The sequence below is a fragment of the Hippocampus bargibanti genome, linkage group LG16 (genome assembly GCF_051943395.1).
Source record: "Hippocampus bargibanti isolate YZ-2025 linkage group LG16, ASM5194339v1, whole genome shotgun sequence".
NCBI lineage: Eukaryota > Metazoa > Chordata > Actinopteri > Syngnathiformes > Syngnathidae > Hippocampus > Hippocampus bargibanti.
This window is the reverse complement of record NC_142749.1, coordinates 777644-793469: the sequence shown is the minus strand read 5'-3', so window position 1 is coordinate 793469 and position 15826 is coordinate 777644. Positions and strand designations below refer to the sequence as shown.

Below are 15826 nucleotides of genomic sequence, written 5' to 3'. Positions count from 1 at the left end.
ATGTCTTCCCCATGAATCTCAGTAAAGAGCTCCCACCTGGTTGAATCAAAACAGTCCCGCAGAGCTTCTTCAGCTTCTGTGGACCATCTTTTGATCGTGCGGGTCACAGCTGGTTGCCTCTGGACAAGGGGTTTGTACACAGGCTGGAGATAAACCATATTGTGGTCTGCTCTTCCGAGAGGGGGGAGGGGGGAGGGTTTGTATGCATCCTTGGCGTTTGAATAAAATAGGTCCAATATGTTATTGTCTCTGGTGGCACAAGTTACATACTGTGTGAATGTTGGGAGGGAGAATTTCAGGGAAATGTGATTGAAGTCCCCTGAGATGATAAACAAGGCGTTGGGGGACTGGGTTTGCAGCTTGTTTACAACAGATATGAGGGCATCGGAGGCAGCGCCGCCATTTGCCGTAGGGGGAATGTACGTCGTCACGGCTATGACGTGTGAGAATTCCCGTGGCAGGTAACGCGGCCGGAGGCTAACGGCTAGCAGCTCGATGTCCCGAGTGCAAAGTTTTTCCTTCACCGTGATGTGCCCAGGATTGCACCATTTGTCATTCACAAATACAGCAATCCCCCCTCCTTTCTGCTTACCGCTGCCTTCATTTCTGTCCGCTCGTACGAGTTGGAAGCCCTCCAACTCTGCGTGGGCGTCCGGAGTGATTGCCGAAAGCCATGTCTCCGTGACGAGTAGCAAGCTGGCTTCCCGGTACTCCCTCTGATGTCGCGTTAGCGCCGCCAGCTCGTCCATTTTATTTGGGAGCGATCTCACGTTCCCCATGATGACGGACGGGAGAACGTGTCGGTATTTCCTCGTTCTTTTGCGGCGATCTTTCCCGGCCCGACATCCTCGTTTCCTCCTCTTCAATTCATCGGGGATGTCTGGTGCGGCGGCCGCTAGTCCGCTATTAGCCCGCCACGCTAGTAGCTGGTCTCGACTGTAAACAATGGGATTCCGCGTGCGCGTGGATTCCCCGTTCACAGGAGCGATGAAAAAGTAAAAAATAACGGCGATGAGCAAAAGAAAAGATGCCCATCTCCTCTTCGTAGGTTTATGGAACGAGATTAGGCAAAACAAAAACGGGAAAGTAAAGAAGTGAAAAAGTAGACAAATGGATATAATATAACATATAATATAACAAGAAAACAGTATGTAGAATAATTATATAAATATTTAGAAAAAATACTTTTTAATGAAATTAAACTTTTATTATAATTATGATAATGATGTCTGATTATGTTAGGCCAGCAGAGAAGGCCTTGCTGGCTCTGACGGCCCACCACTGCTATATACAAACACGAAGAAGAAGTGGAGACTCTTCACGGGCCACACTCTTCATTAAGATAAAATGCTCAGCGTACTGTCATCTGGTATAAACAAGCACGCTCACAAGTGTCTAAAAGAATTATCCCTTTCAATTTTCCATTTATTCTGTTGGCAAAATGGTTTGACTACCGGTATGTTTTCGTCTACCCATCAACGATTGAATGGCTTTAATCATTGTCATCAAACTCACACAGCTCATCTTCTAGTTTGCCAAAGTTAAACAAAGGAGATGGTCAAAAATATGTCTCTGTTTTTGGTTCTTTATATTTGATGAACTATGCACGATACAGTATATACAGTAAAATCTCGTTATATCGATATTCTCCGGAGTCGGAAAAAATATCGATATAACCGTATTATCGATCCTGCGGCATGTAAATTTTCTCCTTGCGTTCATAGAAATAGGATCGTAATAAGCAGTACTATTGATATAACCGATATCGATATAACGAGACTTTACTATAGTACAGTATTAAGCATCTATGAAGTACAAAGTCAAGGTCAAAAGTCAAAGTCAGCTTTATTGTCAAATATGCTAATATGCATGACATACAGCACAGATGAAATTACTGTCCTCTCGGACCCAGCATGCAAGGCTCTTATAATGACTTTAACAAACATAATAAACATGAAAATGCCAATTTGCCGGGAGTCAATGGATGCTACAGCTTCGTGTTTGCTTTCAACATTTAGCTTGTAGTAGACGTACAAATTCCACCATGACGTCCCTGATCCACTGCTGACATGGATGCTTTGATCCTCTCCTCTTTCAACTAGAACTGCTTCATGTCATCACAAAGAGGGTACAGCAAGTCCTGAAGAATGAATGACTCTGTGTCTTTGTGTTGTCATATTTGTTATTTTGTTTTTTTTTTTGTTTTCCCCCAAGATGGCGCCGCGTGAACACGCAGCGGCTCCCCTCTCCCGGCAAATTGGCGTTTTCATGTTTATTATGTTTGTTAAAGTAATTAGTAATAAGTGCCTCGCATGCTGGGTCTGAGAGGACAGTAATTTCATCTGTGCTGTATGTCATACATATTAGCATATTTGACAATAAAGCTGACTTTGACTTTGAGAGGCGAGCAGCTGCGTGTTCATGCGACCGCCATTTTGGGGAAAAAAAACAAATATGACAACACAAAGACACAGAGTCAGTCGTTCTTCAGGACTTGCTGTACACTCTTTGTGATTACATGAAGGAGTTCTAGATGAAAAAGGAGAGGATCAAAGTATCCATGTCAGCAGTGGATCAGGGACGTCATGGTGGAATTTGTACGTCTACTACAAGCTAAATGTTGAAAGCAAACACAAAGCTGTAGCATCCATTGACGAAAATGCATTGTCTCACATTTCCTGTCCCACATAATCCGCTTCAATTCCAAGCCGCGACAGTTCCACATATGCATCGGCGCTCTGCGCTGACGCTGCTATCTTCTTATCGCGGGCTCCTCAAGCCATGCATCCATCCAACCGCAGACTGCCCAACAGCACCGACCTTTCCGCTGAACAAAGCGGGGCTGTGAAGATGCTGCCCATTACAAGCGCAAAAAGTACGCCGTAGAATCAGTGTTGGACAGTGTGCGGCTGGATGGATGCATGGCTTGAGGAGCCCGCGATAAGAAGAAAAGGAGTGTCAGCGCAGAGCACCGATGCGTATGTGGAACTGTTGCGGCTTGGAATTGAAGCAGATTTATGTGGGACAGGAGAGGGCTTTTCGTCAATGGATACTACAGCTGCGTGTTTGCTTTCAACATTTAGCTTGTAGTCGACGTGTACATTCCACCATGATGTCCCTGATCCACTGGTGGAAAGACGCTTTGATCCTCTCCTCTTTCATCTAGAACTGCTTCGTGTCACAAAGAGGGTACAGAAAGTGCTTAAGAATGAATGACTCTGTGTCTTTGGTATGTCATATTGTTTTTGTGCTGTCATATTATTTATTTATTTATTTTTTTTTTTTCGTTTGACTCAAGACGGCGCCGCGAGAGTGGCTGCCTTTCCAGAAGCTCATGTATTTTGTTTTTATTTCATCCTTTGCTGCTGTGAAATGTAAATCTCTCCATTGCGAGACTAATAAAGGAAAATCCAATTCAATCAAAATTAAATCCAGATTGCTCTAAAATTGCCATTTGCTTGGATTAAAAAAAAGATCTCAGTGAAAGTCAGATTAAGAGCCAAAATGTACAATATCAGGGATGCATCTGGGCCGCGCCCTTGCAGCATATACACATTTTGATAGCCACTGGCGCAATTTTGTAACTCCATTGCACAAGTCAAAGAAATGTGTTTAAGTAGACACCAGTAAGAAATATTGGGCTAAATCTGTGCTCTTTGTCTTCTCCGTCATACTGTACAATATCAAAATAGCACAGGATTGATTGTGTAGTCACTAAATAAAATTGAAAATGTTTGTTTATTTTATGTCTGAATAAATAATTTGACGTGAATTAAAATTGTTTAGTCATGTATTAAAAATAGATTGTACTGAAATAATTGTTTTTCATTTGCAAGTTAGAAATATCATCCTCCAATGAATGTATTTTGTTTTATTTTAAACAGTTTTGTATACTTCAGCAATCTAGATAAATCTTTCCAGAGATAAGGGGGCCAACTGGCCTCTTTTTTAATTTCCCAGATGCATCCCTACAATCTGCTATCATCAACAATCATGATTTTGACAATAATGTATTTATGTGATTTTTTTTTGTCCAGGCTCGGAGTTATCCCGGTTTTCCTGTTGGCTGTCATCATTACCCTGGCACTCGTGTTTTTTCCTCGAAGTGCAACAACTCCATCTTCTTTGAAAGAGAAAGAGGTGAAGGCCTACGCTGATTTCAAACAAACTATCATTGACATATTACAGTGATACCTCGGCTTACAAACGCTTTAGCTAATGAACTTTTCGCCTTACGAACGTTAAATTCATGAGAATATAATCTTGACATACGACCTATTTTTCGAGAAACGCACGGAGCGCCACAGTGAGTGAAGTGTCGTTCACGAATGAGCCTGTTCTTGGCGCTCCTAACAAGGAGCTGAAAATGGCAGCCAACATTTTTTTCCTCTATTCTCCGCCCCAAGTCTTCTGTTAAAACCGCACGTGATTGGTCAAGATCCGTGGTAGAAGAGGGAGGGGACACACGCAGCAGGATACACGCAGCAGTAAGCGGGGGGAGGAGTTAGGGTGCTCACAGCAAAGGCAAAGTGTAGACTGCGAGGTTAAAATATCCCATCAATAAGGGTCCACAAATAACCCGCACAAGCCATCTGTACAATTTGAAGAGAAAAGACAAGAAAGGGAACCATCTATTAATGAAGTTTCTAGTGTATCTGCCTGCATCTGTTGCTGTTGCAATATCACAACTTCCAAGATGTACAACCCAGAGCTCCTCGAGACACTATATGCAAAAAGCTATCTATTCCATCAAGCCATCAACGACCATCACAAAGGTAAATAAAACAACTTTATTATATAGTACGGTTTATTTCTTTAATTACAATACAATAGCACATTTATTATACAAAAATGTATATTTTGTGTAGATTTAAATCGTATTTAATTGAAAATTATGTTGTATGTATGGGGACCAGCTAACTGGTTATTGTCTTTTTAATTGGTTTCCTATGGGAAATTAATGTTTGGAATACACACTTTTCGCCTCACACACACTTTCTGGGAACCAATTAAGTTCGTAGGCCAAGGTATCACGATACTTCAAATTCACATTTGCTCTGAACAACTAATGTTGGCATTTGGAATAAAATCAATAAAACAACAAATCAGTTGCAGTAAGATTAGATAAAATAAGAAAGGCTTTAATAGTCCTAGAGTGGGGAAATTTGCAATCTCCAGCAGCAAAATTGAAATGGGGAGTGTTGAAAGAAACAGTATTGCGTTCACAAAAGTGTACCACTATGTACTGTAACTCTAGAGCTGATTGAAAGTGTTTTTTGTTCTTAGTGATCCAGATATTTTCTCAGAAATTTTACTTATAAGGTTGCAATCTGAGTTTAACATTTAAAAGTATTGAATTTATGAAAAGTTAACCCATTCATCCATGACCTGAATAAGAGCCTATCCCAGCTATCCTCGGGAGGTAGGAAGGGTTCACCCTGGACATGTTGCAAGGCAATCGCAGGGCACACACAGACCAACAACCATTCACGCTCACAGTCACACCTCCTGAGAAATTAGAAATTTCCATTATCCTTTCCATGCATGTTTTTGATATTTGGGATAAACTAGTCAAACAGTTTAAGAACAATGTTCCCCAATGTACAAGTGCAAGGCCTTCAAGGATTTCCTCATCTATGGTCCATCACATCATCAAAAGGTTCAGAGAATCTGAAGAAATCACCATATGAAGAAGTCCAAGATGGCGCCCGAGTAGGCAGCCTCAGCAAGTGCTCTCATGAGCCTTGCTTTTTTTGGTTGTTTTTGTCTTGTTTTGTGTTTTCTTTTGTCACTTTGTGTTGTTGTGCATCGTGTGGAACGGATACAGATTGTTTTTCAGCATTTTTGACCACGACATTCATCAAGGAGGAGACTGTGCTGAGCGGTTGCGCCTTTTCGGCAGCATGAATATGCCAGCACTGTTTTTGAAAGGGAGGAATGTCGGAGCCATTCGACTGTCATCGCTGGACACCAAAGGGGCCATTGTGCTTTTTTGCGCCTGTAATGGGCAGCATCTTCACAGCCCCGCTTTGTTTAGCGGAAAGGTCAGTGCCGTTGGACGGTCTGCGGCTGGATGGATGCATGGCTTGAGGAACCCGCAATAAGAAGAAAGGAGCGTCAGCGCAGAGCGCCGATGCGTATGTGGAACTGTTGCGGCTTGGAATTGAAGCAGATTTATGTGGAACAGGAGATGTGAGACAATCTCTTTTCGTCAATGGCTGCTACAGCTGCGTGTTTGCTTTCAACATTTAGCTTGTAGTTGACATGCACATTCCACCATGATGTCCCTGATCCACTGGTGGAAAGATGCTTTGATCCTCTCCTCTTTCATCTAGAACTGCTTCATGTCATCACAAAGAGGGTACAGCAAGTCCTGAAGAATGAATGTCTCTCTGTGTCTTTGTTTTGTCATATTGTCTCTATGCTGTCATATTATTTGTTATTTAGTTTTTTTTTGTTCTTTTGACTTCAAGACGGCGCCGCGAGAGTGGCTGCCTTTCCAGCAGCTCATGTATTTCGTTTTTCTACTTTCATTCCTCTCATCACTTTGCTGCTGTGAAATGTAAATTTCTCCACTGTGAGACTAATAAAGGCATATCCAATCCAATCCAATCCAATATGTAAGATGAAAACCACCATTGAATTTTCAAGACCTTCACTAACGAAGAACTTCACGTCGAACGAGGCGTCGTCGAAAACCTCCATCAATCGGCTTAAGAAAACTTCTGAAAACCATCCATCCATCCATCTATCTTCTGCCGCTTATCCGGGGTCGGGTCGCAGGGGCAGCAGCTTCAGTAGGGAAGCCCAGATTTCCCTCGCCCCAGCCACTTCTTCTAGCTCGTCCTGGCGGATCCCGAGGCGTTCCCATGCCAGCTGGGAGACAGAAAACCAATGTCAGTAAATACAGTTCAGCATCACATCCCTTAAGTGCAAATTAAAACTGCTATGCAAAGCAAAAGGCATTTATGAACAACACCCAGAAACACTGCCGGCTTCTCTGAGCCTAAGCTCATCTAGAATGCCTGATGTAAGGCGAAACAGTGTTCTGTGGTCTAACAAGTCCACATTTCAAATAATCATTCTTTGACCTGCTTTATCCTCATGAGGGCCATGGCTGTGCTGCAGTCTTTCCCAGCTGATTTAGAGTGAATCCTTGAAGTTGTTGCCAGCCAATCAAAAGGCACACGACAAACAACAATTTACACTTCAAATCACACCTCGGGACAATTCATAGTCATAAATTAACCCACTGTGAATGTTTTTGAAATTTGGGAGGAAATGTGAATAACTTGAAAAATACCATGCAGGCTCTTGGAGAACAGATAAACAGGAAGGCCGGTCTCCGAAACTCCTGACCTCTGCACTTTGAGGTGGAAATGCGAACCAGTCAACTACATTGCTGTTCGACATCCATTGATGATTTATTTTTTTTTCTTCCAATTTATATTCTTCAATTCCAAGTGACATCTACAAATAAGGCATCAAGTGGACATTTACTATGACCAATGCATATTATGTGTTCAGAATATTAACGCTTGAGCGTCAAGATTACCTTAATTTGGGATGGTTGGCTGTCTGTCATCGCACAATCTGTGATGCACGTTTGTAAAAAAAAAAGTAATTTAGAAATATACCTACATAACATACATTATGCCCTCAAATCTAATATACTTTGATAACCTTTCATTAAATACCCAGCTCTACCCTTTTTCATCACTCCATACATACTTACACACTAGTCAGCAGTCTTTGTGGGTCACTGAGGAAGATACATTTTCAGTCATGGACCTGATGAATGAGACACCGGTCTTGCATGAGTTATGTCCCCAGCTGATGTTTCAAAGCTCTGCTTATGTGGTTTAATCAGGTGTAATATGTAAAGCCACGTCATGACAAGTCAAGGAATGTGTTGTTGTAGTTTATAACCCCCCACCAGCACCACAGAATTAATGCAAGTGGTGCCATACAGCATAGATTGATCTCGGTCAGTCATACACCGGATATACACCTCGAGATTACTGATTTCACATTCACATAGATTGAACAGAGATCAGAAGCACAAATGATGTTGAAAGTATTGGTAGATACACAACATCTCCAAAAGCCCAATGTTAGTTCAAATCGAATTACAGTAAAGTCTCGTTATATCGATATTCTCAGGAGTCGGAAAAAATATCGATATAACCGGACTATCGATATATCGGATCCTGCGGCATGTAAATTTTCTCCTTGCGTTCATAGAAATGGTATCGTAATAAGCAGTACTATTGATATAACCGATATCGATATAACGAGACTTTACTGTACAGTAAGAACATCGATGAGAAGGTTTCTTCAGCCGTCATCTGTACAAAAGTGAAGGTTTCGGACGTTTCGCCTCCTATCCAAGAGGCTTCGTCAGCGAACTAAAGTCTGACTGGTCGTATCGGCCCCATTTATATATCCCTAATGTCCAGACATGGTGGCGCCGGACACAGCTATGATAGGTCCCTACTCTCAGGTTGGGGGGGCGGGGGACCCCTCCCTGTGGCCCCACTGATTGTTCCTACATTCCTGACTAACGACTGGCCTATTACCCCCACTGCCCCCGGTATCACCTCATCAGCATAACGACCCTCATCAGCATTGCGAAAGTTGCCTAACCTGTTTTGCCTAAGCAGGCTATTGTATGAACGATCCAAATTGAACCTCACCCCACCCGACCGGTTTAATGAAGGATTTTGTTGTTTTATAAGAATCGCTTCTTTTACGCCCCTTTCAAACCATCTATGTTCTTTCGCTATGATTTTAACCTCATTGTCGTCAAATGAGTGGTTGCTAGCTTTTAGGTGCAAATGTACTGCCGATTGAGGCCCACTAGTATTATCCCTGCGATGTTGATAAAGTCTTTTTTTGAGAATTTGTTGAGTCTCCCCAATGTACTGCTCTTTACAATTTTCATTCTTACAATGTATGGAATGAACTACATTACTTTGTTTTTCATTTGGTAGCCTATCTTTTGGATGCACTAATTTTTGCCTTAACGTGTTTATCGGTTTGAAATAAGTAGGAATTTTATGTTGCCAAAGGACTCTTTGTAATTTTTCAGAAACTCCTGCAATGTACGGTACTGCTACTCCTCTCCTTTTAGAATCTTGAGAATTATTGGTTTCGTTCGCTATTCTTTCTTTCTGACATTTGTTGAATGACCACTGAGGGTACCCACAGTTAGTGAGTGCTCTCCTGATATGTTTTGACTCCTTTTCTCTACCTTCAGTGCTAGTTGGTATTAGTTTAGCCCTATGCTGGAGGGTTCTGATAACTCCTAGTTTATGTTGTAAAGGGTGGTTAGAGTCAAAAAGTAAGTATTGGTCAGTGTGCGTAGCCTTCCTGAAGACTTCTGTTTTTAGCGCTCTGTCCTCTTTTATAATTACTTTACAATCCAAGAAGGCTAGTTGGTTCTCTTGAATGTCCTCACGAGTAAATTTAATGTTGAAGTCTACAGAGTTGAGGTGATCTGTGAAGGATTGAATTTCTTGTTTTTTAATTATGACAAAAGTATCGTCCACATATCTAAACCAGTATCTAGGTTTTGTCCCCGGGAAGGATGTGAGGGCCTGTTTCTCCATCTCTTCCATGTAAAGATTAGCCAATATGGGTGAAACTGGTGAGCCCATAGCACAACCATGAATTTGTTTATAAATTTTTTCCCGAAATTGAAAATACGTAGTATTAAGGCAGATTTCTAATAATTGGCAGATGTGATCCGGTTTAAGTTTGGTTCTTTCATGCAGAGAAACATCCGCCAGCAGCCTCGTCCTCACCACTGAGACTGCTGCTGGGGTTGGGACAGATGTAAAGAGAGAAGTCACATCGTATGATGCCAAAGTTTCCTCAGGTTCCAATATGAGGTCTTTGATCCTCCCTACAAACCCTGTGGTGTTCTCTACGTGATATTCAGTGTTACCAACCAACGGAGCTAAAATAGTTTTTAAATATTTGGCTACATTGTATGTAGAGGAGTCAATGCTACACACAATGGGTCTGAGGGGGAACCCTTCTTTATGTATTTTTGGCAGGCCATAGATACATGGCGTGGCCTCTCCCGGGTATAATCTAAAATACATCTGTTTGTCTATATGTTTTCCTTTCTCTAACTTTTGGAGACAGTCAATCATTTCTTTCTTGTATCTATTGGAAGGGTCCCTTTTTAGTTGCTCATAAGTGGAAGAATCACTGATTAACCTATTTATTTTGTCTTCATAATCCAATGTGTTGAGAAGCACTGTGCATCTGCCCTTGTCTGCTGGCAAAATAGTAATATTTTTGTCTTTTTGTAGAGTAGTTAACACCTTTCTCTCTTCTAATGTTATGTTGGACGGAGGAAGTTTGGCACTACTGAGAAGAGCTGATATTTTAATGCGTAGATCATCTGCCTCTGCATACGAGAGTTTGTTATTTCACTGACCAATACTTACTTTTTGACTCTAACCACCCTTTACAACATAAACTAGGAGTTATCAGAACCCTCCAGCATAGGGCTAAACTAATACCAACTAGCACTGAAGGTAGAGAAAAGGAGTCAAAACATATCAGGAGAGCACTCACTAACTGTGGGTACCCTCAGTGGTCATTCAACAAATGTCAGAAAGAAAGAATAGCGAACGAAACCAATAATTCTCAAGATTCAAAAAGGAGAGGAGTAGCAGTACCGTACATTGCAGGAGTTTCTGAAAAATTACAAAGAGTCCTTTGGCAACATAAAATTCCTACTTATTTCAAACCGATAAACACGTTAAGGCAAAAATTAGTGCATCCAAAAGATAGGATACCAAATGAAAAACAAAGTAATGTAGTTTATTCCATACATTGTAAGAATGAAAATTGTAAAGAGCAGTACATTGGGGAGACTCAACAAATTCTCAAAAAAAGACTTTATCAACATCGCAGGGATAATACTAGTGGGCCTCAATCGGCAGTACATTTGCACCTAAAAGCTAGCAACCACTCATTTGACGACAATGAGGTTAAAATCTTAGCGAAAGAACATAGATGGTTTGAAAGGGGCGTAAAAGAAGCGATTCTTATAAAACAACAAAATCCTTCATTAAACCGGTCGGGTGGGGTGAGGTTCAATTTGGATCGTTCATACAATAGCCTGCTTAGGCAAAACAGGTTAGGCAACTTTCGCAATGCTGATGAGGGTCGTTATGCTGATGAGGTGATACCGGGGGCAGTGGGGGTAATAGGCCAGTCGCTAGTCAGGAATGTAGGAACAATCAGTGGGGCCACAGGGAGGGGTCCCCCGCCCCCCCAACCTGAGAGTAGGGACCTATCATAGCTGTGTCCGGCGCCACCATGTCTGGACATTAGGGATATATAAATGGGGCCGATACGACCAGTCAGACTTTAGTTCGCTGACGAAGCCTCTTGGATAGGAGGCGAAACGTCCGAAACCTTCACTTTTGTACAGATGACGGCTGAAGAAACCTTCTCATCGATGGACCACTCCTGTACGACTGAGAGCTTACACAGATGTACAGTAAGAAACCTTTTCATCCATGTTCAACCTAATACAGTAAAGTCTCGTTACATCGATATCGTTTATATTGATAATACTGCTTATTACGACACTATTTTCATTTCCCATGCACATTTGTAGTCTTTTTATGTATAATTAGTTCCATTTAGTACGATTCGTGGTTTTTACGATAATCCGGTTACTACGGTGCTCTTTTTCATCTCCCGCCGTCCATTTTGCTATGTTTATATCGATACAAAAGATATTTAAGGTGAATCGATATTTGCTTAGGGGTTTCTACACAGAACCACCATTATCGAAATCTGTATCGGTCACTGTATCGGTCGCGCCATTGGTCGACTTGGTCACGTGAGTTTGTTACGTGACCAGCTCCCGTGTAGCAGACGCCAGCCCGTGTGTAGCAGACGACATTTTGTGTCGCCATTGTCTTCAACAATGGCGACAACAATGGCATACATGTTTGCAATCGCTTAAAGAATTATATGTGCCATTTTGAGGCAACATTGGGGGAACATCTCTCACCCAAAAAAAAAGAGGCACAAAGGCCACCTCCGTTTCTTATATGGCGCTTGGATGCCCTCTAATGGCGGCTTTTGGACGCAACACGGTTCTCAGACCAAACATACTTCATCAACGTAAGTAATGTAAACGTTGCAGTTTTGGTTTTTCATGCATGTACTGTATTTAATTGTGTACCATTCAGATATCTTTATCGCTTGCAACAATCACTGTTTTTTTCGTGGTTTCATGTGAATGGAACGTGATGATTTTGTATTGGTGGCATTTTTGAAAGGAATAGTCATTAAAAAAGTTAAAAAAGACATTTATATTTTATGCACAAATTTATTTTTCACTTCACTACTGTACAAAAAGCATGTTAGATACGGCTGCCTTTCCAGCAGCTCATGTATTTTGTTTTTCTACTTTCATTCCTTTCATCACTTTGCTGCTGTGAAATGTAAATTTCTCCACTGTGAGACTAATAAAGGCATATCCAATCCAATCCAATCCAATCCATGAACCCAATGATAAAATGACATGCCATATCAAAGCTCCCCCGTTTACGTGTTGCCCCTACCTCCTAATGCAGTTCGGCGCACGACGGATATATCGACAGTACGGTTAGATCGACATTTTTTCTAACTCCCGAGAATATCGATATAACGAGACTTTACTGTATTTAATTGAATACAAAACAAACTCTAGATACCACTTTATAGTTTTTAGAAAAGCATAATTAAATTAGATTTTTTTTGGCTGCAATGCAATCCACCCAAAAAATAAAAGCCACGACAGTTGGCAAAAAGGAGGAAGGTTCAACGACGACCTACTTGGAACATACCCACGGGTAAATGGGCTATCGGGGAACAACTGATTGTTATGATTGGGCACAAAATGAGCTTCTCTGAATTAGGAATGTTCACATTTTTGCAGGCAATTGTGTGAGAAAATAGTTGAATAGTTAAAGGACAATGATTCTCAACGTTCAACTGCATATCAACAACTACGGTCCATAATATCATCCCAAGTGAGCACCGCAAGCGTCAAGGCCAAAAAACATCATGCCTGTGTTCTTCTACCCCACAGGTGCAATTACATCAATAAACAACATCTGCACTTAAAAAAGCCAATGTCAATCAATTAAATTTAGCGCTCTATCCAAAATGGCAATTTTGTGCCAATTGGATGGGGAACGTACACATTTGTGAAGGAAGCACTGATGCTGAAAGCACACACAGGTTTTTGAAAAATATTATAATCAGAATCATCTTTATTGCCAAGTATGTAGAACACACAAGAACTTTGTTTCCGGTAGAACATGCTGCACTAGTATCATATTCAAAAAATTGCAAAGAGGCACTATACGGTTCTATTTGGGTTACTGTTTATAGAGTTAATGGCTTGGGGCTATGTTGCCATACATGCAACTTTTTTTTTTTTTCATGAACGTTCCTGCTTTTTTTTCAGCAAGACAATGCCAAATACAGTGAGACCTCAACTTACAAACACCTCAACTTACAAACTTTTCGGCTTACAAACGTCAAATTTATGAAAATTAAACCTTATAATAAGCACTATTTTCATAATACACACCCACCACTGCTGGCGGAGTGATCTTCGGCGGAAGCACATGACCGAACAGCACCAGAGGTTAAGTTACCAACAGTCCTTATGGAAGGTGACTCTCCTTCCATAAGCCATCAACGTCCATCAAAAAGGTAAATAAAACTTAATTTTACAGCACAGTTTATTTCTTTAATTACAGTCCTCATGTAATCCCTTTGACCTCCAACGCCATTCCATCAAACCATAAATGACCATCACAAATGTAAATAAAGTGACTTTATGGTACAATGCAGTGTATTTCTTTCATTACAATACAATAGCACGTTTATTATACATAGAATTAGGTATGTTGTATGTAGTTTTAAGGCTTATTTGGTTGAAAAGTATATTTTATGGAAACCCGGGAACGGATTATTCCCATTTTAATGGTTTCCTATGGGATTTTTTTATTTTTTTTTAGATACACACTTTTCGCCTTACACACTCTGTCTGGGAACCAATTATGTTCGTAAGTTGAGGTCTCACTGTACAGTAAAGTCTCGTTATATCGATATTCTTGGGAGTCTGAAAAAATATTGATATAACCGCACTATCGATATATCCGATCCTGTGGCATGTACATTTTCTCCTTGCGTTCATAGAAATAGTATCGTAATAAGCAGTACTATCGATATAACGAGACTTTACTGTATTGTAATATGTCACCACAGTGCGGCTTCAAAGTCAGAGTGTGCAGGAACTGTTTCCCAATGAAGGTTTCAGTGCATTATGAAACATAAAATACAACAATAAAGGCCCCAAACTCTTGGACAGTTGAAGTTGTAAATCAAACAAGCATGGGGCAAAATTCTACCTGCAACTTGCTGGATATTGCTAGGTGAAAGGTTTTCCCTGCTCATTTGTAAATGCACACTCACACATTCTATCATTCCACCACCATCTCCCAAATTATCTCAGGGCTTCCTGTTCTTGTGTCTCATGAATACACAGTCAGTTTCATAAATATCAGGACACCACAACAATAAATATGAAATGAGACCAACAAAATGGGCTTTTACCCCCAACTTTTACCTTTAATTTTAGGGTATTTAATTACAAAACTGGTGAATAGTGTAAGAAAAACAACAAGCATTTTACCTTTGAAGAAACTGAAAGTAATTGTGCAAATGAACATCTAGAAAAAAAGTTGTACTTTTTTATACCTGGTTGTAAATCATTTTCAGTCATTGTAAGCCTCCAGTGAGATTGTCTTTACTTACTGCTTGTTTTTTGGTCATTCATCGTCTTCTTAAACAAATAAAATGTGCACTCGGAACAGAAATCTATTGTCAGATGAGTGTTATTATTTTTGTTTATACTGGACATTTTCATGGAATATTTTGCTAAAAGGTCATGTATGTTATGTATTTGACAGGTTGGTAATTATTTCTAGTTAGTGACCTCATAGCTATTTGGATCAAATCCAAAATGTCAACCTTGCATGATTGCTCCTGGTTCTGTTCAGCGAAAGCTCTCTTCTGACATCTACAGGCAAAACGAGTGAAATCATGAAATTAGAAATACAGAACCAATACCTTTTTTATTGAATTCTTGGCTTATCTCTGAACTACGAAGAAAAACTTCTGATTTGACAACACTAAGCACATTCTTTGTCCTTTTCCCCCCTTCACAGATAGTGGACACTTTATTTATCGCTCGCTATGTGCTGCTGGCTATAGCGAGTGTGATCTTTCTCAGCGGGCTATTCATGCTGCTCCCCTTTCATTTCTTGGAACCTGTCTATGCTAAAGCTTTGAGAACACACTAGAAGAGTTTGGCACTGGATCAACAGTCTAAAAGAAGACAAGCCAGGAAGAGGCCCACTTCACAAAATGTGGAACCAAAACAACAGGAGAAATTTTAACATGGCCAATGTTTTATAGATTGTTTGTCCATCATGGTCCAAGTTGAATCTCAAAATACTTTCTATTGGGTGTACCGGGATCATCACTGATAGGTGAATGCAAACTCAGACAATGTTTTGTTTTTTGCCTAATATGCTACTGAATTTGTGTTATTTCACTTTTAAAATGTCTTTTTTGGTACAATTTTTGACAGATTTTTTTGTGCAATTTTTACACATGCTGCATGTGTAATTTATTTAAACGCCATTGTGAAAGTACAGGTGACGACTTTTTATTAACTTGAGTTGTTCCTTTTTCTTTTATTTCAATTTCAACAATAAAAAGGAAACAA

General features: G+C 40.5%; 1 protein-coding gene across 1 annotated transcript in view; it reads left to right on the top strand.

Annotated features, from left to right (window-relative positions):
• The window catches only part of tmem218 (transmembrane protein 218), a 37874-nt gene extending 22048 nt beyond the window's left edge, over positions 1 to 15826 (top strand). The window contains exons 2-3 of the mRNA XM_089017613.1: positions 4038 to 4140; positions 15264 to 15826. Of these exons, the coding sequence (XP_088873739.1) occupies positions 4038 to 4140; positions 15264 to 15398 (238 nt within the window). The 3' untranslated portion in view covers positions 15399 to 15826. The remainder of the gene's footprint in view (positions 1 to 4037; positions 4141 to 15263) is intronic.